Raw genomic sequence first — 26,727 nt, forward strand, 5'->3', positions numbered from 1 at the left:
AGATCATCAAGCTAATCAGATCATCAGACATCAAATTAAAACATTTCATCATTCTGGAAGTTAAAAAAAATTAAAATTTGAAATAATCCAATGATATTCGTTCCTTTATAATAACGTTTTTCCTACATAATTTGTATGAAAATCATATTTTTCATTAATATTATAGTATAGTAATGTAGAAGACACTAAGCTAGATTATTTTATACCTATAATTCAAAATTAATTTCTATTTAGATGGCTTAAATTAAATACAGACGTTGCCCTGATTACACTTTATCAATTTATTGACTTAATCTAATAAAATCAATATAATTTCTAGAGATATCTCTTGAGTATAAGTATAAGTTGTTTAGATTACAGTATAAATATATTTTGAATTGTTCGAAACTTTTTTTACAGATAAAAAAATGTACGCAGTAAATATTTTTTTATTTTTCACGATTTTATTAGGAGTTTCTTGCGAAAATGAGAAACCTTCGGTTCAAATATCAACCGGTATTATACGAGGTTTCTTAGATACCACAAAAACTGGTAAAGTTTATGCTGCTTTTGAAGGAATTCCTTACGCAAAACCACCAATTGGAAATTTAAGATTTCAGGTATAAACAAATTAAATTTTATTTTTCCTATATCTCATTTCCATTTACAATATTTTAGCCACCAGAAAAGATCTCAAACTGGACTGATATTTTAGAAGCTAATAAAAAATATGTGTGTCGTTATTTCCTACCAAATGCGCCTCATTTAGAACTCGATGGACTTGAAAGTATTATAATCACAACATCATTTTTTTAATCTTAAATAATTGCTTTGTAGTTACTGAAGACTGCTTGCGGCTTAATGTTTACGTGCCAAATAAAAACCCATCCGAAGAAGACAATTATTCCGTTGTTGTTCACATTCACGGTGGTGGTTTTATGATAGGCCATCCTCACACTCTTTACGGACCAAAATTTTTAATGGACGAAAATGTAATTTTTGTATCAATAAATTATAGATTAGGACCCTTGGGATTCTTAAGCACCCAAGACGATGTGATTCCTGGCAATAACGGAATGAAAGATCAAAGTATGGCTTTAAAATTTATACAAGAAAACATAAAGAAATTTGGTGGAAACCCAAACTCGGTACTTATAACCGGATTATCAGCTGGAGGAGCAAGCGTTCATTTACATTATTTTTCGCCGCTATCAACAGGATTATTTCAAAAAGGCTATTCAGCAAGTGGAACGGTTTTAGACCCATGGGTTTTACAGGAGGCGGGATTTCAAAAAGCGAAACGTCTAGCTAATTTAGTAGGATGCAAAAGTGAAAATTCAAAAGAAATATTAGATTGTGTTCGTGACGTTAGTTATGAGAAGCTATTTGAGGCTACCCAAACGTTTTTAGTTCACGATATGCCTTTTTCCCCATTTGCACCAATTATTGAGCATCATCATCCAGGTGCTTTCCTTGATAAACATCCTTATGAATTATTACTTCAAGGAAAAGTACAAGATTTACCGTGGTTGGTTGGATTTAGCAGGGAAGATGGAATTTTTCCAGCTGGAGGTAAATATTTTTAAGAGTTAAAACAAAAATGATAAAATTTATTTTAGTTTATTATCATGATATGGATATGGTTAATGAAGACTGGTTAAATTTTGCACCACATTTTCTTGATTACAATTTCACAGCTCCTTATCATCAAAAAGATTTAATTTCAACCAAAATAAAAGAAAAATATTCTAATGGAAAATCCATTACTTACCATGACTTAATAAAAATATCTGGCGATAGACATTTTTTTAGGGGATCTGAAAATTCTATACATCTTCAAAATGACGTTACATCTTCTCCTATTTACACGGTTATGTTTGCTTATAGAGGACAATATTCTTATGAATTATTATTTGGAGTACCTGACACAGAAAGAGGGGTCTCTCATGGAGATGACACGATTTATTATACCAGTACAACTGTTTTTGGAGACTTTAATGAGGAGGATGAGAAAGTTAGGAGTGTTTTTACAAAAATGATTGCGTCTTTTGCTAAAACTTCGTAAGTTTTTTGAAGATCTTCTTTAAAGTAATTTTGTATGTTAACTAATTTTAGTGCTCCACATGTTGATGGGGTTGAATGGAAATCTATTCACGGAGATAAAATTGATTATTTGTATTTTGATGGAGATGAGGATTTAAAAATGAAACATGGGAAAGATTTTGGGTCAATTGATTTCTGGAAAAGTTTAGAATTGAATGAATTACCATGAATTGTCAAATGATTTTCATTTCCTATCATAATGTTTTCTAAATATATTTTTCCATTTTGGCATTTCATAACTGCTTCTTTTAAATATAATTACACAAACTAATTTTAATAATAAATCTTAATATTGTTATACTATAAAAGTTGTGTTGACCAACACTTTCAATGGATTCTTTAATCTTGGGAATTAAGTACTAAATTGAATCTATTTGTAAATTTGAAAATCTTTCTTAAAAATTACTAAGTACGGTATGAACAATTTCTGTATTCAAAAAAGTATGCGATTTAAGGAAAAGATTTTCTGATAATTGTTGTGGCTGACCATAACCAATTCAGCAAAAGTACGACTGAGATCTTGTTTAGTCTCCATGCGTAATTAAAATTAGTATTGGTATATTATTGGTTTGTATTGTGTTAAGGGTACAATTTGCTACAACTTTTGTTGTAAAAGTTTTTCTGTATTATGCTCCGGATACCGACTTTTTTTAACACTCTTCTAATTTTCATATTTTTGAAAAATTGTCTACATTGATGCATCTGGGAGGAGCAGGGCCCTACAAGATGGCCTACAAGATGCCCTACAAGATGGGCATAAACTTACCCAAAAAGCCAAAACATGGACTCAATTTGCAGCAGTTTTCATCTACTTTTTAGAATTGATATTGTCAATAACGTCGTTCAGTATGGACTCCATCTTCAGCAAGACTATGGTTAGAAATAGGTTCACCATAATGTTCCATTCTTTACAGTTTGTTAATGAAGAACCACGAGAAGATTTAGATAAATTATCACTGATTAGAACATTTTGTATTATGGCTGCCTACACTACCATATGCCTTCTAAACCAGGAAAGTATGGGATAAAGTTTTGGGCAACCTATAAGACCGGAAAGTAAAACATATCTTTTTGCGTTTTAATTGCAAAAATGGCGTTGTCTAATGAACGCGTGTTTTTTTTCTTTGGCTGCATGTAAATTTTATACTGCTGGAATTAGATTTTGTTTGACCCAGTTATTAAAGATTTGGAAGTTCATTTGTCAGTATTCTTGCTAATAGAAATATAACTTTCTAAAAAATTACTTTTTATCTTACTGTTAATCGTACGTTTATTACCGTCAACGTCTTTTACCCATCTACGTAATTCCCAACTTTTTTTGTGAATAATTTTATAGTTTTTCTGTAATATATAGACTCTATTATAGTCTAAAATTGTTAAATTAACATCTTTCCCTGAATATTTTAATGAATGATAACGTATACAAAATTTTATTGTAGATGTTTTTCCATTAAAACATTTTCCACTATTATTTTTTTGCCTTTAAAATCCATGCCTCAAATTACTGCAATAATAAACTTCGTCAAACAGTGAATCTGAGTTCTGTTTTTCCAAAATATAACAGTTCATTTAGGTTAAAATGTTTCAATGCAATTAAATTTTGAAATATTTCAGCTCCAAACTTATTACATACATCGTTATTATATTCAGTTGTTGAGTTCTGTTCCGACTTGAGTAATTAGTATACGTGATGATACATATTGACAGTCTTAATTTTTTCATGACTTTGTTTACTCCATTACATTTTATACACCCTCTTTTTGGTTTCTTGCAGTGAGTTTTTCCTACAAGGGACGTCATCTTTGAATCAGTCCTGTTCCGAGGCAAATTTGTGGGTCTATGAGCTATAATTAGTTTCCCGGAGGGTAGGGTGCTAGCCCGTTCCACCTCCTTTTCCCGGGTTAGGGACCGGCGACATGACTGTTTAACCACTCGTCAATCCAGCAAACGGTTATACAGGCATAGTTTACACCCGATTTATGCTTAAATCAAAAATATTTCGGATCTAAAGGGTTCCTATGCAACAAATCTCTATGAAAAGTAATATAGGGCAATATATAACTTAAGCTGGAATATAACTAATAATCCAACAAATTAAAGCAATTACAGCAAAATAATGTATGATTCTGATAAGAATGTACTTTGTATGTTATATGTATATTGAAGGTCGAGAAGAGGTGAGAAGGAAAGGAAAATGATTTTAACTTATTATTCAGCCCTTCCTTTGCTTACAGCGAGTTAATTTTATTGTTTCGTGTATGCGAAGTGTATAAAAAGGAAAGTAAATTGAACCTGTTAGTATTAGACACATATGACTGACGTAGCGATTATCGTGTTAAAGAAATTTAATGTTAATCCATTTTAGTGTTCCGCACATTGATGGATTTGAATTCAAACCAACTGATGGGGAAGGAATTAATTATTTATACTTTGATGGAGTCGAGAATTTAGAAAATTTTGGATCTGTTAATTTCTGGAGGAGTTTAGAATTGCTTGAGTTACCATGATTAATTTTTATTTTAATGTTATTACAATTCATCTTTAATGGAAGAAAAATAATTTTCATTTTCTTTCAGACCTAACGTCTTCCAAAAGTTGTTTTCTCCTATACCTTCTTTCATAATTATATTTTCTGTGCCATTAAAATATAAATACTGAAATTTTTCTGTTGTTGGTTTCCAATCAACATCTTCTATTTTTGGTTTGCTGAAACAGAATTAAGTAAAATCTCCTTACAATCAATAATTTTATTGACTCACTTATTTTTAGCATAATTCGAAATTATTTTAACCATAATATCTTTTATTTTTTCATCGTTGAAGCGTACAGTGTGAACCATATTCGAACTTAAATAGTACAAACTGTTATCTCCATTAGCCACCCCAGCATCTTTTACTGGTACGTTAAATAAGCTCGAATAAGAAAAATCTCCTTTGTAAGCAAAAATCAGGACGTAAATGGGGGATTTGTTTAATTTTTGTTGTAATTTTACCGAGAGTTCGGCTCCCATAAAAAAATGCCGATGACTACAAGCTTTAACTAATTTTTTGAACGAAACTGATTTATCACCAAAATAAAATTCTTTGATTTTTTTTGAAATCTCGTCTCGCTTATCGTAAGAAATTGTATAATTATAATCCAGTAAATGCGGTGCAAAAGTTACCCAATCTTCATCGATGTTTTTAATATTTTGATAGTATGCTAAAAAAATTAAATTATATTAAATTATTCTAATTTTTAAATTAGTTTTTATACGCCCAGCAGGAAATATTCCTTCATCCTTATTTAAAACAACGATCCACGGCAAATCTTGAATAGGGCCATCTTTTAATAGTTGATAAGGATGTTTGCTTAAAAAAGCATTTTTATGTTCTACTTCTATAACGGGTCCAAACGGCGAAAAAGGCATCCCTTTTTCGAAAAAATGTTGGGTTGCTTCCACAATAGCTTGAGTCGATCTCTGCATAACACAGTTTAATATATCTTGGGATGTAACCGGGTTACAACCTAATAAAACAGCGAGTCGTTTCGCTTTTACTAGAGGTGCATCTTGCAAAGCCCAAGGATCTAAAGCTGTACCACTTCCTGAGTACCCACGATGAAATAGATCTTTAAAGGAGTAAAAATTAATTAAAAACGAAAAAGGTAAAAAGAAATCAAAAATACCTTTAGAAAGAGGAGATAAATAGTGATAATGAACGCTTGCCCCACCTGAAAATGAACCAGTAATCGTAACAGAATCGGGGTTTCCCCCGAAATATTTTATATTTTTTTGTATCCATTTTAATGCTAAAACTTGATCTTTCAAGCCATTATTTCCAGGTATTATTTCGTCTTCGGTGCTTAAAAATCCTAACGGGCCGAGTCGATAATTTAATGTAACGAAAATGATATGATCTTCATCTAATAAAAATTTCGGCCCACTTGCAAAATGTGGATGCCCAACGGTGAAAGCACCACTATGTAAATGAACAACGACATCAAAATTATTTTCTGCATTTGGCTCATAACTCGGAACGTAAACGTTTAAATATAGACAATCCTCGGAATCTGCTTATAATTAAAAAAAATTGTAAAGATTATTTTTTTAATATTAAAACAAACCTAGGAAATTCGAATAAAATCCACCTTTCATAAATGGGATACAAGAATATTTTGTATTGGCTTTCCATATTCCTGTCCAATTATAAGGCTCTTCAGGTGGCTAAAAATGTTTGTTATAACAATTAATTTCTCTTAATTAAATTTAGGGATATTTACTTGAAATCTTAGTTCTCCAACTGGTGGTCTTGCATATGGAATTCCTTCAAATGCTGTAAATGTTGTTCCTTTAAAAGATAAACTACGATAACCAGCTTCAAGAAATCCAGTTGAAATTTCAATATTTGGTAAATCTTCATAATCATCTTCACAAACAATACCCTTATATAATAAAGAAAATACAATAACCACGTTTTTAATGTTCATGGTTACAAGTTTTTATAGTAATAACGTTGATTCACCACGTAATTTAAAGATAAGAAAAAATACTACGAGATAAACATTAATCGATTTAAGATTTGAGATATAACGAGTTACACCGTAAAACTTTATTTCTAACAATAACTTTACAACTCCACGAACATAATTATTATCATTAACTTTAAGTAGATTTATAGTCAATTTTCACGCTTTTCGGATTGCAGTAAAATACGGTCGCAAAAGTTTTGTTATAGCGAACAATGCCCATTACGTAAGCTGTTTGTATTCAATATCAAAGACACTTCTGAGCGTTACCCTTCACATGATAATGAGATTGAATTCATCGTTCGTCGTGAAGAGCACTTATAGCCAACCTCTCTTTAGAAACTACAAGATTGAGAAGATTAATCCGTTTCAAAAATTTTAATAATCAAGAAAGAAAGTACTACTTGAAACTGTAAAGGAACGAATATAAAGGAATCTTTTTTTGTATAAGAAGGGAAATTATTTTTTATTGCAGTCCCTGGCGAAATCAACGGGAGCTAATAGGGTTAAAAATTTAGACGAAAATTGCGGCCACTGCAAAAATTCGAATTCACGGAAACGTGAACTTAATTATAAACTTTGTAAGAGGTTCGCTCGAAGTAAAAGCGCAAAAGCATTCTAAGTAAAAATAAAAACTGTAGTATATACAAACGATATTATTGAATGACAAATACTCCCAAAAAAAACCAACCTTTTTGTAATCCATTTGTTTTCAAAACCTATTAAGAGATTGAAACGGCGAATTCTTCCGCATTCGACACGATGGTAAATGAAATTTCCCTAGGCTGAGTTTCGGGGGATGGTTTATCATCCCGATTCCGTCGTTTTTGACGGATTATAGCTGCTCGTGTTCTATATACCAGGCGAAACATGATATCGCTTTTAGACAACTAATAGGCAGTTGATGCGGAGTTATCCTCAAAAATAAATATCTCGACGGCTGCCGTCGCTTCCTCAATTAGTTCACCTTCTGTCCCGAATTTTTCCCCTAATATTCATCTTGAATGTCAGTTTCAATAAAAATATTCAGATAATATCGGGTTACAAAACTCTTCTACACAACAAAACCGGTGGTTCTTATTTTGAATTAATTCATGTAATTCGAATATAACCATTGTACGTTGATGAAGCCCGCGGTCGAAAACCATTTTAATTATACAGTTACAGATCGCGGACATTAATATGACTTCCACATGGAAAATATTATAACAGTTATATTATTATGAAATAATATACTGTGATTCTAATTTTAGACTTCAAAACAGACCAAAATTGCACTACATCATCGGGTTTCCAGCCAAATTGCGTTCAACCATGGATTTGATAACAAAAAGGTTTTAATCTACAATTCAGCATATTTCATTATCAATTTCAATGAACGTGTTATGCGGTGGCGCCCATCTGGTTTCATATAACGATTAATCTGAGTTCTCTATCAATCAATTACAACCTTCGTGACCTAAACAAGGGTTTAGACAAAAACTGCAGACTGAGTTCTAGAATATTGCTAATACTAATTTGTATTTTTGGTTCTAAAATCTCAATCAAAAATATTAAGTCACACGAGAGTTGAATGTGTGATTCCAGAATTTATAGCAACTGAGGATGATCATTTTTTTGCATTTTTCAGTCATTACCTAATTACTGTTAAAATATATTGACAAATATCATGTTGACAAAAAAATCAGAATGTGTCTAAAAGTGTCAAGGTCTAAAGTCTTAATCAAAAAAGTTAGATCACTCAAGAATTCAATATGTAATTCCCGAATTGTGGCAAAAAAATGTGGCAGAAATTGTCTTGTTAAATAGTACCAAAAAATTGCTAAATGTATCAAATTGTAACAAGTAACATCAAAAATAAGATGAATACAACAAGTTCGAGAACAAAATAATGATAAAATAAGTTGAGAATGTGGTAGCAATTAAAGTGAATTACATTTTTTCAAAACATAAGTGTTTCGCAGTACACAAGCTTTGGAAACGCTGATCTAAAGGATGAACGAGCGGCAACACAAAGCTGTGTTACACTTCAGTGGTTCAAGAGAAATTCGATTTGCACAGCGACTGGCGGCTAAAAGGGCTGTTGCAAGAAGTCCCATTTTTAGTATAGGAATTATCAAAAATCTAACACGAACAAAGTTAAGCAACAAGTTAAGAATTACTAAAGAATCGTTATATTATCCTTAAGAGACACCATTTCAATCATTGTAAAGTAATCTTTATAAATTAAAACTATGTCGTGTTTGTGAATAAGTCTAAACATGCTGTGATTTTGAGACTCTTCGAATAAGCTATATCTGTCGTTTCATAACTCCCTAGGCTGATCGATATAACCGAAGTGAGTGTAAGGAACTCTGAGGGTTAAGAAATGCATGAAATATAGTGTAGAATAGACACAAATTTTCGTCGCTTTTAACTATATTTAACTGTGTTTTGAACTGTATTATCTTAAGACCTTTCTTGGTGTACATTTCCTAATGATAAATCTATGTTAATTTCTTCTGTAATCATTATCTCACCATCACTGTTGCAGTATTAATCAAAACTTACATCAAATTCCACGAATTTAAAGTAAAATATAAGCTCATGTCGCTGTTAAAACTAATAATTCATTTTATCTTTTCTATTGCCAAAATTGCTACTGTAACAAATCGATCACTCGTTGTGTTAGAGGGAAGATAAATAACCTTAACGCTATTCAAATTGATTCCGTTAGTATAATGTGCTGCGCAATTATCCATTGTTAATAGTACTTTTCTGTTTTGCGCTGCCGTGTTGCGTTGAAACGAATAAATCATTCTCGAATAGCACGGCAAATAAGGTCGATCGATTTTATTTATGCATCTTGGGAGTTTTCATTTTCCTGATATCGACAGTTCTAATTTTTCACTTCCGTCACTATTACAGTATAAAATTGCTTTATTTATAACACTTTCACAATTAAAATTACAATTTGGCACTAGATTAAAAAAATGTCTTATCGATTTTAAAACTTCTTTTTCGGTACGTATAGTTCTTTCTCCAGATAAACCATGACCTCAAATAAAGCATCTGCTGTGAAATCTATACAACCATCAAGATGAAAAATCACATCGTTATACCCAATTCGCCAGCGATTGATTTCTTCTCATCTTGAATTAACGGCCTCATCAAGGGAACGGTTTTGATTTCGTTTTATTAAATCGCTCAATCAATTTTATTGTTAGTCTAGAAAATTTAGGTATGGCATTACCGATACGGTTTTAATTTTTTATTGTTGTTGATTAATAACGTTTTTGTGATTTTTTTCTGTTTAAAATTACTTCATAATAACAAAATTGTCGAATTATAAAAGATCAATAGCAAAAACTGCACTTCGGATCAATAGATAACGGGGACAATCGGCCAATAGATAAACAAATTATTCCCCTGGGTTGGGGAATATAATCAAATATAAAAATATACGTAAAAATCAAATATACGAGGAATATAACAAAAAATATCGTCAGGACAATAGTTTGTATTGAATTCTACATATGCGATGAAATAATTGTGAGTAGTTTGTTACTGTTGGGTTGTTTAGCCAATTTTTTCCTTTCAAACTTGCAATATTTGGTTTCACTCGAAACCTAACTAGAGGGTTTCAAGTTGAGACTGGTGTACGGAGTCGTTCCACTTAATTGCACTATCATTTGAGTCCTCTATGGATTCTACTTCCAGAGTATCTTGTTTTCAATCACGGCCACTATCCGCACATGAATCTGGAGCACTATCTTCCAGTATGTAAGTTCCAGTGTGAAATCATTTCTCAAAAAGGAATGGAATAAATATAAAAAATAAGGAACATCATATCTCAAAATAAATGTCAGTATATTAATGTGAAAGATATAATCAACATAACAATCTAACGAAGTTCAATTATGACCGCTTTCTAGCAGTGCACTAAATAGGAGGATACTGAAACCTCCATTTAATTGTGTTATCCGGAGATTAATAAAAAAATACGAAGAATATTGTCAATCTTACGTATACTATTACTTACCGTAATCTAGGGTTAATAACTAATTTTACCCTAAATTAAATGAACCGTACGATTCGTACAAAGCTCATTGGATGGTTTTGTATCAGTTGAGAGTACATGAACGAAAAAAACCCATTTGGCAGTTCTCATCATTACTTACTCCTACTTACTATAAAATCAACATTTTCCTGATTGCCACGTCATAGCTTAATTGCATATCGATTCGTACAAAGCTCATTGGATGGTTTTATATCAGTTGAGAGTACATGAACGAAAAAAACCCATTTGGCAGTTCTCATCATTACTTACTCCTACTTACTATAAAATCAACATTTTCCTGATTGCCACGTCACAGCTTATAGTGTCAAATCATTTTTGCTACATAAGGCAGTTCCATTCGCTAGCTTTTTAGTTTTTTCCTTTTCTGAATATAACCCACACATTGATCCTTTTTTATGGCTCTCTACGCCAAATGTCTCTTCATCATATACCGCTTGAGTTACCCGTGTAGCGGTTCAGTAACCCCTACATAGAAATTAGTAGACTCATCGTTACCAAAGAATTCGATGGATACTTACAATGTTCGCTTTACATTGTAAGTATCCTTGAAAATATTGATTGCTCTGAATACCTACATTTTGACACTTGTTACAGAATAATAACATTTTGACACTTGTTACAGAATAATAAGCATAACAACGGTTCAATCATTTATTAGTTCTTTAGCAAATAATTTCATATCAGTTAGAAGTTTCCTTAATTTTTCAGCAACAAATTTGCCATTTTCAGTTTTTTAAGCTTTTCAGTTACTAAAGTTATCAGCGATTCCGTATTGTTATTTTCTATATCTTTTCTATTTCGGAAGATATTTAGGATTGTTAACAATATACCAGAATATGGACTTAGGACTTTATGGATCATCGCCTACTTGGTTGTCAGCGTTGAACTCGAATAAATTAATATATACATTTATACTTCTTTTGATTTTAAATTTACTTTGAGCCACTCCAGAATGAAACGCGCTTTCAGATTTGACACTACACTTATGTACTTACTCGCTGCTTACGACCTACGCAGGCAAGTGCTAACACTTATGTAACCACGTGCGTATAGGCCCATTTCAAGTACAACACTTGTTTAAAGTATCAATATCGACTATTTTACCTGTCATCAAAGAAGTCGCTGACAGTATACCGTTTAGCAACACATGGCTACACTTTTACCAGGAGCATCAATTGCTATAGCAAGGTCTATTGACTTAAGCTCTTTGGAGCTATGTTCTACAGCTTCCTCCATTGTTTCTTTATTGGCTCTTTACAGATTATTTCAGAAACAGTTCAAATTAAGTTTCAAACGACTGTAAACTTTCTCAGCAGCAGTTTGCTATTGGCTAGAAGTGGTATATCGTAAATTAACCTAGCATTAATATCATGAAAAATACACTGACTATTGTTACACACAGTTTATAATGAATCACAAGAATTTGTAATTACATTATTATTACTGCAGGAAAAGTTCATCTCGTAAGCTAAACCAGAAAGACATTTCCTGCACACAGCAATATTTTGAAAGGTTTTATCCATGATTTTTACATCAACATTGGAATCAGTATGATTATCGATATTTTTTGGAAAATAAAGATAAAATAATTTATTTGTTGAGAATGTTAGCTGAATTAATTTTAAGTAATTACTAATTGAAATGATAACGGAGAATGAATATTTTAGAAACTTACATTTTTTTACCCAAATTTTCTTAAAACAACTTTTTACTTTTGATATTTTACATTTACCTAATGGATCTGGGGACATAATTGATATTTCTGGCATGCAAACGTCAGCAACGTTTCGCAGCATTGGACCATTAATTAGAATTTTATCTATCATCGACTAATTATCTTTTTCCACAGTACTGGGCGAACTGACGGCAAAATGCACTGAATTATAATTGACGGTGCGTCGCGACGTTCGCTTTGACAGGTGCTGGTCGGTCGTTGATTCCGTTGTTCATAATTTACCGTGTCCGTCACGAAATGCATATATCATGACATTTTTTACACTAGAATTTCTCGACGAAAACGCAAATATCAATTAATTCCTACACAGTTCTTTCCCTTTGAGAGTTTCTGAAACGATGATTAAGTTAATAACAATTGTTTACTTTTTAATAAGAATAAAGTAATTGTTTTTTTTGTAAGTGTGTTAAACGCAGGGCAATTTAAAAGTTTAAATAGAAGTTGGTAAAAGCTTCCTTTACCACTAAATCATAACAAGATTTATTAAAAATTACAACCGGGAAAGTTTGCTTTATTATCCGCGCGGACATCAAAAAGGAAGTGCAAGCATTAATGACGTCGTTAAAATTGTTTTTAACCTCCCCACCAGTAGACATTATGCGGCCGTGCATAATTTACACGGGACTTAATGATATACGTAATCTATTGCGAACGTTGGTTAGATCCGGCGGAAGTTTCTTCGAAAATACATTCAGTGTACTACACGTCGTGCCCCCAAACCCACCCCCTAAAACCCTCTTAGTTCGTTCTAGGCCACATTAAATTCGCCAACTTTAAGTTGATCAACTTAAAGTTTAGCCACCGAAACTTTAAATTATACTTGGTGGGTTATTAATTTAACTGGTAATTCGTTCTCAGAGAACTCCGATTAAACCGGAGACCAAACTTATTTTATGCAATTTTCGAAAATTTCGTTTCCCTGAATCTTAAGAAATCTATCAATATCATTTAATTGTTTAAAATAAGCAAATTTTACAGTATTAATATCGATACTTTGTCATATGGAACGTTTGAATCAATAAGTTCATTTTGTAACAAAAAAAATGATGTAGTTCTTTTAATAATTTAATCGAATACAAAATAACAAAAACATAAAATGTTATATATACTTTTTTATTACTTAATATATTCTCATATTTGAAAAAGAGGTAGTATATAGAGAGTAGTAGGTCGATAGTTGTTACTATCCCAATGGGACTGCAATCACTTCTGCACTTCGTCGCCAAAGTCGACGCCCGACAGGAGGATCTATAAATTTCCGGCACGGGAAGTTTGAAAAGTCTCTATAAGGGGGAAAGAAGGAGGAAGGTTTTCCCAAGGCGACTACTTTATTAAATATAGCGAGAGAGATAGATACTCGTCAGTATCGACTACTCCCTACAGAGGTACTTCTACTACACACTTTTAACAACGAAGATAGTACCAGATGTGTACTCCTAAAATAGTCATGACATCGATAGATTTCGATCTTATTCATTTTTAAAAAGAAATCGAAAACCAGCAATACAATACAAATTGATGACACTTTGCCTCACTCATTTCAGTGTGATGGTAGTGCCGCCGAGGTTTATTTGGCAACGTTTCAAACTCTGACGATGCCGCATCGTCGAATATCGATTACTCGTTAGATGGTAAATTCGCGACTACACCGTTTCGTATGCCGAATTGTCCCAGTTCTCTTCGATAAGCTAAACAGTTGAGTGGTTGGTTGTCGCTTACTATTACGCTTCAACGGATATTCATGGTTAATAGACGCATGATTGACTATGATAATCACACACCGTTCAATTCTAAAGCAATAATATTATTATGACAAAACAAAAAAAAATACTTTGTCTTCATCCATATAAAAAACAACCTAATAAATTGAATAAACTGTAAAGAAAGATCGTGAATTGAAGAGAGGGACGAAAATACAATAAAAAATCATGGAAAATTTCGAAGGGGGACTTTGAACCCCTATTCCTCAACCAATACACAATGGATTCCGCTAGTTTTAATCACGTCTCATCGTAAACCAAGCTAATACTTGAAATGAAAAAGCGTTATGGGCGTATTTGACCCCTGCGCTTTCGCCCCCCCGATCTTGATGAACATCGTCCTTACTGCTGAGGCCATCAGCCCATGAAATAACGTTTTACTATATCGTCCACCCTCTTCCTTGGCTTTCCCCCCTCGATTCAACGGATACGACTTCAATAAAATCCATGACTATAAGATTTATTTACTGAGGGAGTGTCGTAATTTTCAAACAAAACGTTGATTTAAACTTATACCTTCAAAAATCATTTTCGTCATTCAATAAAAAATTTAGAGCAATTTAGATCTCGTCATTTTTTATCAACGGCGATGTTTTATCTAAAGCAAATACACTACAGCACCAGGATTTGTTTGTTCTAGATAAACTAATCTTCCTAAATGGAATTTACTTTCTATTAGAAAGATAATACGAGCGATGGTGGTGTAATGGTCAGCATAGTTGCCTTCCAAGCAGTTGATCCGGGTTCGATTCCCGGCCATCGCACTGCTTTTTCATTTTTTTAAATAATTTTGTATCGTCTTAAATAAACAGATATAAAAATCGTTTTATCATCAGTCGTAAATTACACTTACGGTAGTAATTAGGTGGTTTGGGCGTTACTATTACCTTATAAAAAGCAGAGAGAGGGTAAAGTAATTTTAGGACTTAGGATTAATATGATTACATTGCCATAAATCAATTATTATTAAACAAAAACCGGCACCTTGCTAAAGTAAATATTTGCTTATATACAAGCAGTGTTGTAGAAACTCCGTTCAAAATAGATTAATCCAAAAATACCAGCTGTATGAAATGATTTATATCACAACATTTCGTTACATTTATTGAGAGTTAGTCGTTAACTGTGCAATTCTATTAAATCACTGTTTAAAGTTTTGAATATCATGTTACATTACTACAGCCTTCTTCAGAAACAAGTTTAAAATTGAAATAATAGTTTAAATAAAACGATTATAACCTTTTTATTACTGTAACCTAAAAAGAAGAATTAATAACCATAAAACATAAATTATTATTCATCGCATAAACTAAGAAATAAATTAAATTTGAGTTGTTCCCAAAAAACAATATTTACTAATTTGAAATGATTACTATCATAGTCTTTCACTGCTTCTAAGTGCCAAAACAATGAATCAGGGCCGACACATATAGCTGATAGAAACCAATGCCTGCATAAGGCGCTCTTTGAATATGAAGATGAGTTTTAACTTTTCAGTCATCTATCACATAGCGATCATCTGTGTAACGCTCAAGATCGCAGAGACAACCTTTGTAGTCACTTGTTCAATCAATACTTCGTTTTGACTAAAAGGCACATCCTTGTCTTGCGATGACATCTCAGTCAACTTATCAAAGCCAACAAATATAGCTGGACTTTGCTGACAGAAACAACACTGCGCTAATATGGCGCATGTCTGAATAAGACGATGAGGTTTGACTTTTTAGTCCTTAGTCATATAGCGAACATCTCCGTATAGGTATTTAAGTCAGAAAGAGATAAAAAAAATTGTAGTCGAAATGAGAGACATAAAATACTACAGCAGTTATATATAGTGTATATGTTTCGTCTGACGATGATGGGGAATTTTGATACCATCGAAAAGCTGACTATTGAGGAAATTCAAGAACACATTCAGACCCTGCTACTGAATATTCAGTGGATTCTGATAATGAAACGATTGTGGTATATAAATCTGGAAAAACCGATGATTAGAATATCAAAATGTTTCCGACACAAATCGGATCATACGCGATATCTCATAACAGATGATTTGTTTTGCGTTTTTTTTATAGGTATAAAAATATATAACTATATAGATATAACTAACAAATTTGGTGAAAATTGGGAACCTATAAATAACTGCATTACGGATTAAGAATGATGGATCGAATATTTTTACAGTACACCTGTAAGAAGGGAAGAGAGATGAGAGGAACTGGAATGACGGCTATGATTTGCTTGGAAAATGACTGTAGATAACTGACTGTAGTAACCCGCTGGCGATTTTTAATAGAAAGAAGCAGATTTTGTCAATATCTAGCAACAAACCAGGAAATTATAATTTTATTTCAAAGCAATAAAATGATAATTTCATACCGTCCCATGAAAGGACCCAATTGCTACATTAATTAATACTCTACACAAGGACAAAAACTTAATACAGTAGCACCAAACAAATCTGGAGTAATTCGCAATTACAACGAAACAGATGTGAGAGTGGATACGATGAAATGAAAAACTTTATCATAATATAAATATCATTTCTGTAAATGAACCTTACATTGTCCATATGGAAAGATTCTTCTGAAGTCTATAGTTCAGATCTCAGACAAATTCAATTTAAAATTGCGCTGGTGATGCAACCGAACATTATACATATAGCGGAACTATCATACATCAATTAAGGTCTGTATAAGAGTGGCTAATCTAATTACAATCACTGGCGCTAGAAACGACTGTAATTAGTTAAAAATTGTTATATTAACGTAACTTAGTAGCTGTTCATTAAATCTACCATATGGCAGTAATCCATTGAAAACAAGAAATGATAACAGACGCACACCTTGAACGCAGAAATTTGTTGATTTGAGAATTCAGAAATCTGTGAATTCAGGAAATTTGTGAAGGTAAATGTACAGCAGCAGTGAAGAACAGTGTCAGCAGCACAAGAATTTAGAAACTATTTCGAGCTTCTAATAAAGACTTACTTCTCAAGTAACCAGGTGATCAGGATAGCATGGTCGGTATAGCATGGAGAAATCAAGCTGCGCTTAATAATGCAATGTAACAATATCTTGCAAGAGCTGTTCTAAAAGCTATACTCAATATAGCTCAACTAAATAAATATAAATAATATTTATTAAATAATATAAACTGAATAATCACTTATATAGAAGTTGGTCATTCTGTCCTTCACTAACAAGAAATTTTCTCATTATATACCAAGATTAATCTTCTCCACAAAATTGAAGTAGTTAGTTTAAATAATAGTAGACTTTGCCGTATGAGTTGGACACTGGCTCTTGAAAAACATTACTATATCAGACATGCTCAAAAATTCAACGAATAGCCAAATTTGCGATTTCCGATTCGATAAATACGCAATCATATAATAGAAGTTCCGCTTGGCTAACTTCTTTTGATTTGTACATCGAAATAGTAAATTGGACGGCTGTTTATAGATTGCCTTCCGATAAATATTTTGTTTATGTTCCGAAAGTCACTATAATTGTTCATATGGTCCTGTTAATGTGGCATAGTCGATTCCACAGGAAATTACCAAACCACACATACTACATTCATATTCTAACTGAAAACGGTGAAGCATCGTGTGGAGTATCAGCACGATATTGAGCAATCAGCATAACTGCCCGGGAACCTGTCGAGTAACTAGCATGGCTTACTCACATCGTGGAAGAGCATTTTATGAAAACAATCAACTTATCCAAAGGAAGTTTGCCAAAAATGATGTTGATACATTTTTAGCAAAAAATTCTCGCGTATTTTGGTAGTCTGTGTTCAAGCAAAATAAGAAAGGAGATGTTTTGGTAGAATAAATTAGCTATGTAATTACTTGCAAAAACAACTTGGAACCAATTGGAATTAATCACGTTTCAAAAATAAGTTTACTACATCTACCTAAAAGATTTTTTGATCGTCATAATATTTATTTATAACTTATACATGAACAAACTTATATATAACTTTTCCACAGTTATTGATGGCTTTTTTTGTATTTTTTCATTCCAAGCAAATTTGAAAAATTAAACGTTATATAACATGTGTCCAGATGATTATATAATAATTAATTAATTTACTTCAAACATAGTGAAATCAATATATCTTATAGAAACAATAGTGAAGTTGATGCAATTTTATATTCTCGTAAATTTAGAAGTTTGATATGAAACCACGGGTTATTATTGATCAGTTTCAAACAAATTATGATCTCGGAGATATCTCTAGATTTCATCTCCAGTCGCGCGATTTACCTTAAGTGGATACCCAGCTTAAACGTCAAGTAGACAAGCTTAACGAGACGAACTTTACTCTCCCCATCTAATGCCTAATTCGCTCACTAAACTCAAGAGTGGACTTGACCAAATAAGTACACTAATTTTCCTCTACTTTTTCTTCGTTTGAACTCTCTTTTGATTACGGATTCATTTTTTTTTTCATTTGCCTTATCATAATGATTTTTAAAAATTGTTTTTATTATTTTTTACGAGATTTTAATACGGATTTGGGATAAACATAATTTTTTCTGCTAATATTTGCTTCATCCAAGAACGATAACAGATTACGCAAGAGGCGTGTCCGTTATGTGGTGTTGTTGATTGGATATTGGCACCATGTCATTAATTCAGCCTGAGAGAATATTCAAAACAGGGGTACTCCCGATGCGGGGGTTGAGCTAAATAGAAATTTCGCCCTGCTATTGGGGAGAGGGCTACCGAGTTTCAATGGCATTTTGCGATTTTAATTAGTTCCGTTGGTTGAGCAACAAAGTGATATCGCAGCCGTATATATGAAATTTAACCAAAATCAATTTTTGATAACATTTACAGGAAATTTGTTATTCTTTTTGTGCTTGTTTTGTTTTTCTTTTAAAATAAAATTGGATAAAACATGCAAATTGAAAAGAGGGTTCAGAATTAAGCATTCAAGTTACGGCGCGATCTTTTACAAAGCAAGGCAAAGCAGCCCTGAGGGCATTATACCGCGTTCGAAAACGGAAAAAGAGCATTAAGGACTTTTATCAGAAGCTCGTCCGCCGAATGCAAGGAGAAACCGCAATGCATCTATTCATTTTGGAAGCAATGGTGCTTTTCGTTGCCGCCATCCGCAAGACGAACTACACGAAGAAGATCTTTTCTCGCATGGAGAAAGGATAAAGCTGAACTAGCGAGAGGTTGTTATTCAACCGGTCCATAATGAAACGCTAACCGCAGTCTAGATTAAAGTAAACAGACGCTCAACGTCAATGCTTTGCTTAATGAACTACACACTATGTTCATTTTAACTTACATAGTATAAAATATATTTTTAAAAACCATCTAGGAATGAATTCAATCACAGAATTATCTTGATGGTGATGTTATAAATGCTTTAATGCCTTCTGGCGGTTGTTCGCGTTTGTACCAACTTGAATTCCTTCAAAGTTTGATGAGAGCAGCACAAGTCGGCCGAATCCTCGAAACTCATATTACTCGTCGGCAGCGCACAACCGTTTCGGAGGATCCATCCGCAAGCTGTGCAAATAAATCGCAAATTCGCCGTGTAGTTGCCGTGCGCAGTAGTCCAAAGTTCAAGAGAAGCCCCGAGCAATCCCGTATGTTTGGGTAACAATGGTCTTCCACTAGACTGGTCCTCGTCTTTCGCCCTTTCCCTCACCACTTTCCACATTCCCGCCGCCAGAGCTTTCATTTGATATCATACGACAATATTTATTCGACGATAGGGTCAGTTTAAAACGATAATAAAACTTTTTTCCTTTTTGCAGCTTCTCATTGATCGATTGCAGTAAAGCAAGTCTAAATTTACGTCGTCATTCGCTGTCTATCTCGCGCTCAACACGAAGCGGAAGCTTTCACCACTTCTATTACCTAAATTTAGCTAAATCGTAAATCTGGTTTTCTGACGTGTAGGGATTTTGATGACGCTGCATTCTATGAGCTTTTCTTGAATCCAAAACGACCCCGACGTAAAACGTTCTCCTCATCATGAATAAATTATAATTGGATTATCTTCTTATTACTAACATCGTCAGTCCATTATGTAGTAGAAAATTAATTTGATTAAGTAAATCATAATTACAACAACACTATCTATCGAGAATACATAGCATAACCTCTACGAATTGTCTTCCTTAACAATCGAAGCTACGATGAACTTCTACTAATTCCATTCAGAATCTAATTTCCTTTATATAGAAACTCCGGGATCCAATAAGAACAAACTGTATTAACTTCCTTTGTCGTGACAGTACAAATTCATTGTGCCATGTGGCAAGATTCCTATTAGAGCTAGAGGGAAGACGAAAATTGAAATAAGGCAAGAGCTTCTCGACGTGAAGAGTCGAGGGGGTCGTTTATTAACAATTTGGCTACTTAGCGAGCGGTACGAGAACGTCGCACGATTTGCATAAACAAGCGTTGCTTAATCGTTCGGAGCGGTTTATGCCCTTCATTTGCAACATCATTTGTGCTGGCGACCATTGTATGTATTCGAGCGCGGTAATTGTCCGTCATTAGCGCATTCCAATAATTTACACGAAAGTGGCAACGCTGTTGTTGGTGTACGTCCTATCGCTTCGTTTATTCGTCCTATCTCGTTATGCAATTTTACCCCAAAACTGATGCATCTATACATACATTATCACATTAACTACAAAATATTTTAGGAGATTCTAAGAAATAATCTGTACCAGTTTTACATCAAGCCTGCCTACATTTCTTTAAACTTTTAATCCTTGTACTATCTCACCCCTTCGAAGTTCCAATCCTTTGAAGTGCTCTACAAAGGAGATCGAGCTGGCGAAAAGGGGCAGCAACGCAAAAGGGAAAAAAGCGAAAAAAATATATATGAAAGTGGCGGTAGCGTGTTCTTCTCCTCGCCTGCTTTAAACGTCATTGCAAACAGTAATCTCGGCATCTCTAACGTCCCCAAACGGCTTTAATAACAGCGTCGGTGCACCAAGGGTGTCTTTCGTCTCTACCGTATTATTTATATAGGGGAGCAGTTGGAGAGGATGTCCGATAGGGGAAAAAGGTAGTTTGATGTTACCCTATATTGAAAGAGTAACATTGGACTACACTACGAGGAAATAGCAATGCAGAATAAATTTCAAAAAGTGGTTTCCACAAAATATTTAAATCGAAAACACTTTACTTGAAAATGTATTGGATAATAAACTATAGTCTTAGTTGAGGTCCTTTTAATAGTACTTATTGCTAATGGCTGGCGACGCGGTAGTAACTCGATGCTTCTAGACGCCAAATCTGATATCTTTATTTGACACGTCGTGGGTTGGCTGGGCAATATATCCAGACTAAAAGCGATTAACGGTTGGTTTACGGTTTGGAGCCGGTAGTTATGAGGTTAATAAATTACAATTGCACTGTATTACGGACAACGTTATTTAAACGGCTTAACTCTACGTTTGAAAATTACATTGATTTTATTATCCCAAAAAATAAAAACGATAAAATCATATAATAAATCTACACTGAGATCTCAACCTTAACAAAACTTTATACTTGAACGTGCGGTTTTGAGGAACCTTTAAGATATCCGAGAAACGCGACGCGTACTTCTACTCAATGAGTTTCCTTCAGGCACCTCCTGTACCACTACTAACTTTGGTCGCATTATCGTCGAACAGGATTCGATGGAGGAAGAAGAGAAGGGAGGCTCCGGTGCACAACTAGCGCGCCCGGGCTTTACTCTATGCTGCTGTTGCTGCATTGTGGGTGTCGTCTTCCACTTAATTAACTGCTACTACTGAAATTTATGATATCGCACCGAGGAAATTCCGGGGGAAAACGCGTAACCGTCTCTACAGCCTCTATACTCCTGTGTGCAGTTCGTTGTTCTCCACTTTACTGCATCTAACCGTTAAATTTGTCTACTCACAACAAAGAAATATTAAGAAAAAAACATTTCTTTTCACTTTGTTTTAGTTAATGAAAATAATAATATTTCTAATTATTAGTCTAGTAGAGAGAATGTAAGTACAGTGTGTTAATTCATCATCGTACCCGACGTCATCATTGCAAGTATGCAACCAATATCTCAGTATTGGTATTGCAATATGCGATTTGCGTATGATGCGTATTGTACTGTGATATTGGTTGCATACTTGCAATGATACGTCGGGTACGATAATTAATTAACACACTCTATAATGATATCCGGTTATCTTCTGCCAAATAATTGCTATAATTAAGCAACTTACAGTTATTGAGTAATGATCTTTTATTGCTGTAAAATATTAGGAATTGGAAATCCTAATCCCATCAATAACTTTTTTCAAGCTTACCAAGTAATTTCGTGGTCTACCAGGTCATTTCTCGTATAAATAATTGGTTTCACTTATTTCGACATTAATTCGTTTCATACTCTTGATGTCACTCACGTGCCTGTCTGGTAGACAGTTAAATGGATAATCCCATACCGGGGTCGCTTTGGGTTAATCGAACTCCTTCACTGGTTGATCGGTTTGGGAGGTATTGCGATATCGATAATTGAATGAATGACCGATTAAACAAGCTTGACATCGGTCATACAATATCCCAATTAGGAATTGGGAAATTTTTACAAATTTCTAATCTTTGAGAAATTTTAATTTTTTTTATTATCAATGAAAATGTTAATGTTATTTCGATATAGATGTATTTCTATGGGATTATTATTATTATTATTATTATTGCTGCCGGGCTGAGGAGAGCGGCCCCTCTCGTTACCGCGACCTATAAGATCTATTGTAACTTTAGCCCTCCAAAGGTTTAGGGCAAATGTAGGTCCTTAATGAACCTTAGTATTGTCCTGAGGTCTTGAACCTTTATGTCGGTAGGTAACAAGGGAGTTTTACCGAAGACGTTGTGCCTTAGATGGCCTCTGGTGACGCAATTGCACAGTATATGTTCAGCAGTTTCTGACTCGTCGTTGCATAGTCGACAAGTTTGATCCTCAGCTTGTCCAATGTGGAAGAGGTGGTATTTTAGGGGCACATGGCCGGTCAGGTAGCCTGAGAGCGTTCTTAGATCCCCTTTGCTGAGGCATAAAACCTCTTTGGTTTTCTTTTGCGACGGAGTTATCATACTCTTCGCTTGTCTGTGACCTGGAAGTTTTTTCCATCGTAAGGCTATCTTTGAAGCCTCCCAGTTGTTGATTGTTTGTTTTAGGTGGCTTTTTTGTAGTCCACATCCAGGTTGGGGTCCAATGAAGGGCGTGTTTGCTGCCTCTTTGGGGATCTTGTCGGCCTTCTCATTGCCCTCAATGTTGCTGTGACCTGGAACCCACCATAGGGTAACATCATTGCCCCTAGCGAGTTCTCTCAGGTTGTTGGTACACTCTATGATCAGTGCTAAACATTAATAAGTAGCTTCCAATAAATTTCTACCTATTTCCAAATGATATTCAAGTATTTCCAAATATTTCAACAATTTCAAAAATTTTTCAAAAGATGTCTAAAATTTAATTAAATGCATCGGTATTTCCTATTGCTTGTTTAAAATTTCTAAGGGATTTGAAATTTGCTCCCGATACATCTGAATATTCAAAGACTCCGAAGAATATATGAGGTTTAGTAATACGTTTATTTGTTGAATAGAAGATTTTATGAAATATTCGGAATAGATGTCTGTGGATTTCCAGAGAAGTAGTAATTCTAGAAGTTTCCGGGATATTTCTATTTGAGATACATCTGAATTTTCAAGTTTCTTTCTTGGAATATATCTAAGTAGTAGAAAGATAATCCAAATCTTTCCTGAGAATTTTAGGGATTCCCTAGTATTTCAGAGGATTTTAAATTAATTTCTTTAATAGGGTTTCTGGAACTTATTGGAGATGAATCAGTATTTACGAGGCCTATCAGAGTATTTAGAGGAATTTATATCGAGAAGGCTCTATATGAATAAGTTAATTACATACTGATACGACCAAGATCTGTATACAGGGTGATTTATTAGCTCACCGTCAAACTTTGACATATGATAACTAATCCAATTACCAAAAATTTTAATTTTTATATATGGTTTTGAACTGATCTGGACAATAAATGATACTTAATGGAAGTCGCATCACAGCTGAGAACCAAGGACAGATCCATCCCTGCTCTTGAAGAAGAATCACGTCACAGAAATAGTGGTCGCTCACGAATTTGAAAGTATAATATTGCTAAGAGTAATGTTAAGACTACGTTTACACGAACACTTCGATAGTGACGTAGCGGTATGCTCGCTGAAGACTAGGAGCATCTACATAAGCTAATAAAAGCAACGTAGGTACAATCCATGACCGCATGTCGAGTCTCGATACTTCAGATAAGTGGAGTCTTCAGTTATCGAATTTGTTTGTACCATCTTGCGTTCCACACACGCTCGTGTAAACGACACCGCTTGATGAAATATACAGGTGTGCCAATCTACCGTGGACATGGAGTTACCACGTATATATGTATAGTATTCTTCAAAACATCTCACCCGGTTTTAAATTAATTTGGTCCAAATATGAAAATAATTTGAAAGTAAGAACTTAATATACCCTTTCCATACTGAATGAAGAATATCAACAGATTTGTTGTAGGGTGGTTGAGGATTTTCAAAGTCTTGATTATTTAGTAACCTGATAAGTCAATAAAATTTAAAAACAAAACTCGTCTCTATCCCTCTCGAGTTAAGCTTTAATAGTTACAGTAACACTCCTTAAAGTTGATGCAGAGTAATCTCAGAGGACATCTCGAAATCCATCAAAAAATGGAAAATAAATGTATTCTCTTTCTTCCTACACTATTTAATAATCTTCTACACCATCTGATACTTAATCTCATACAATCAGCTACTTCCGTTTAATGAGATGTGACACCACACTATTCTAAATTGATTCGTTCACGATTTTTATATCATTCTTCTTTCCAAATTGCAACTCGTATTGACCTACATATTGGGCGATTTTTTTTACTCAATTTGTTGTAAAAATAAAATATAAAATATTCCTTTGATATTTTATCTGGTGGAAGCACAGAACATTACAACACTTTGTACGTAGGAAAGCACCTAGGCCAGAACAAAAACCCTTCTGCAGTCTCTCCGACTACATCAACCAGCCTAAGGAATTTCCGAAGGCTAGGATACAGCTCAGAGGTGTGTTCCTGATGCCATCCGTGCTCGGCCATTCCTCTCCGAAGTCTCCCATTCTGAGGTCTTGCAGAGTGGAGCAGTCACACACGATGTGTCGAACCGTCTCCACGCTCTCTTCACAAAAGCGACAGAGAGGACTAACAGCATGCTTGAGGTTAAAAAGATGCTTGTTTACCTTAAAGTCACCCGTGACGAGTACCGTTACATTTCATAGAGCATTTCTACCAAGCCTTACGAAAGACAAGGTTGCCGCTGCTAAGGGATAACGTAACACTTCCTTAGACAGATGGCAGCCCTTAACCCTGTCCCACCAGTTCATAAACCTTTTGTGGGTAAAATATTTAATTATCTCAATCTGAGTTGATAAGGACGGAGCGATTATCGGTTCAGGCGCAGAGAGCGCTCGCTTGGCAGCCCTTTTGGCAAGTCTATCATCGTGCTTCTTACCTGAACAAGTCGAGTGTCCTTTTGTCCTTTGAAGTATAACACAGTTATGCACTACGGCCTTCTCCAATGTCAGATGCCAACCCATAACAAGTTCTGAGGTATTTGCTATTCTACTCAGGGCTAAAATAGCTTGTTTACTGTGAGTGTAAATTGTGAAAGTCTTACCATCCAAGTTGGATCTGACAATAACGTCAGCGGCAAACTGTATGGCGATTAACTCCGCTGTATGACGGTGGTACTTTTACCTAGAGATACGTGGAGTCCGAGATCATACGAGAAGACTATACCATCCGTATAGATTTTAAGGCTGTTTTTTACCTCTACTTCTGTACAACTTGGATTACAACACTTTATTATAACTACAATTTAGGTTGAATACAATTCCAAAAAGAAATAAATATAATAATAAGATTATTTAAAAAAGAAAGCTTTAAAATAAATTAAAGAGCGTTAATAGATACGTTGATAAAGTGAATACTAATAAATAAAATAAATCGGATAAGAAAATAAGAGAATATTAATATTTTAAGGCAATGACTATGTGACTGCAGCATTACCCACACTGTAATGGCAATAAATATAAGCTTTAATGGGACAAAACTAGTTATCTCTGGTCATTAACCGAGCAGATGCCGCACGAAGCTTATGGCAATGAGCATACCTTTGACCTCCACTCAACCACCACACAAGATAAGTAATAACGACAACACAATAAAACTTTAATAGTTTCATTAATTTGCAGAGTGATCAATAAAAAAAATTGAAAACCACATCAAAAATCTTAATCTTCACCTCAATAAAATGGGGTTTAATATATTGGTATCTAAGGGTTTTAGTGTGGGGCCATACGAAAAGATGTATGCGGTAGTAAATATTCCGGCCCGCTCATATATTAAAAGAGATATATCTATGGGTGAAAGCCGAATGGCGACCGGCACACCGGAAGTGTGTTTTATTGCACCCCTAACAATTTTCCGACACACCATCCGCTCT

At 34.1% G+C, this 26,727-nt stretch overlaps 2 protein-coding genes, 1 long non-coding RNA gene and 1 other non-coding gene across 4 annotated transcripts; 2 read left to right on the forward strand and 2 right to left on the reverse strand.

Moving 5' to 3' along the window:
* The first annotated feature begins 356 nt into the window (after window positions 1-356).
* LOC111413493 (venom carboxylesterase-6-like) lies at window positions 357-2,335 on the forward strand. Its single transcript, XM_023044492.2, has 5 exons — window positions 357-599; window positions 658-766; window positions 817-1,551; window positions 1,599-2,040; window positions 2,095-2,335. The coding sequence occupies exons 1-5, from the start codon at window positions 408-410 to the stop codon at window positions 2,249-2,251; spliced, it is 1,635 nt and encodes a 544-aa protein (XP_022900260.2). The 5' UTR covers window positions 357-407; the 3' UTR covers window positions 2,252-2,335.
* A 2,259-nt stretch (window positions 2,336-4,594) lies between these two features.
* Window positions 4,595-6,566, reverse strand: LOC111413494 (venom carboxylesterase-6-like). Its single transcript, XM_071194692.1, has 6 exons — window positions 6,343-6,566; window positions 6,187-6,286; window positions 5,749-6,132; window positions 5,338-5,691; window positions 4,842-5,283; window positions 4,595-4,788 (listed from the first exon to the last, which is right to left on the reverse strand). The coding sequence occupies exons 1-6, from the start codon at window positions 6,547-6,549 to the stop codon at window positions 4,611-4,613; spliced, it is 1,665 nt and encodes a 554-aa protein (XP_071050793.1). The 5' UTR covers window positions 6,550-6,566; the 3' UTR covers window positions 4,595-4,610.
* Window positions 6,567-6,656: 90 nt separating this feature from the next.
* On the reverse strand, window positions 6,657-8,285 carry LOC139429187 (uncharacterized). The gene is made up of 2 exons (XR_011639860.1): window positions 8,103-8,285; window positions 6,657-7,930 (listed from the first exon to the last, which is right to left on the reverse strand). It is a non-coding gene; the product is annotated as an uncharacterized lncRNA (long non-coding RNA).
* A 6,550-nt stretch (window positions 8,286-14,835) lies between these two features.
* Window positions 14,836-14,907, forward strand: TRNAG-UCC (transfer RNA glycine (anticodon UCC)). The gene has a single exon. It is a non-coding gene; the product is annotated as a tRNA-Gly (tRNA).
* Window positions 14,908-26,727: the final 11,820 nt, after the last annotated feature.

Source organism: Onthophagus taurus, chromosome 2 (assembly GCF_036711975.1).
Source record: "Onthophagus taurus isolate NC chromosome 2, IU_Otau_3.0, whole genome shotgun sequence".
Taxonomy (NCBI): domain Eukaryota; kingdom Metazoa; phylum Arthropoda; class Insecta; order Coleoptera; family Scarabaeidae; genus Onthophagus; species Onthophagus taurus.

Bases quoted from the DNA above. Each gene is read 5' to 3' on its own strand.
- LOC111413493 (XM_023044492.2), top strand. From the start codon at position 408: ATGTACGCAGTAAATATTTTTTTATTTTTCACGATTTTATTAGGAGTT. The intron at 767-816 runs GTATTATAATCA...ATTGCTTTGTAG, and splicing joins AGAACTCGATGGACTTGAAA to TTACTGAAGACTGCTTGCGG. The intron at 1,552-1,598 runs GTAAATATTTTT...AATTTATTTTAG, and splicing joins TGGAATTTTTCCAGCTGGAG to TTTATTATCATGATATGGAT.
- LOC111413494 (XM_071194692.1), bottom strand. From the start codon at position 6,549: ATGAACATTAAAAACGTGGTTATTGTATTTTCTTTATTATATAAGGGT. The intron at 6,133-6,186 runs GTTTGTTTTAAT...AATTATAAGCAG, and splicing joins ATTTTATTCGAATTTCCTAG to ATTCCGAGGATTGTCTATAT. The intron at 5,692-5,748 runs GTATTTTTGATT...ACTCCTTTAAAG, and splicing joins TTTATCTCCTCTTTCTAAAG to ATCTATTTCATCGTGGGTAC.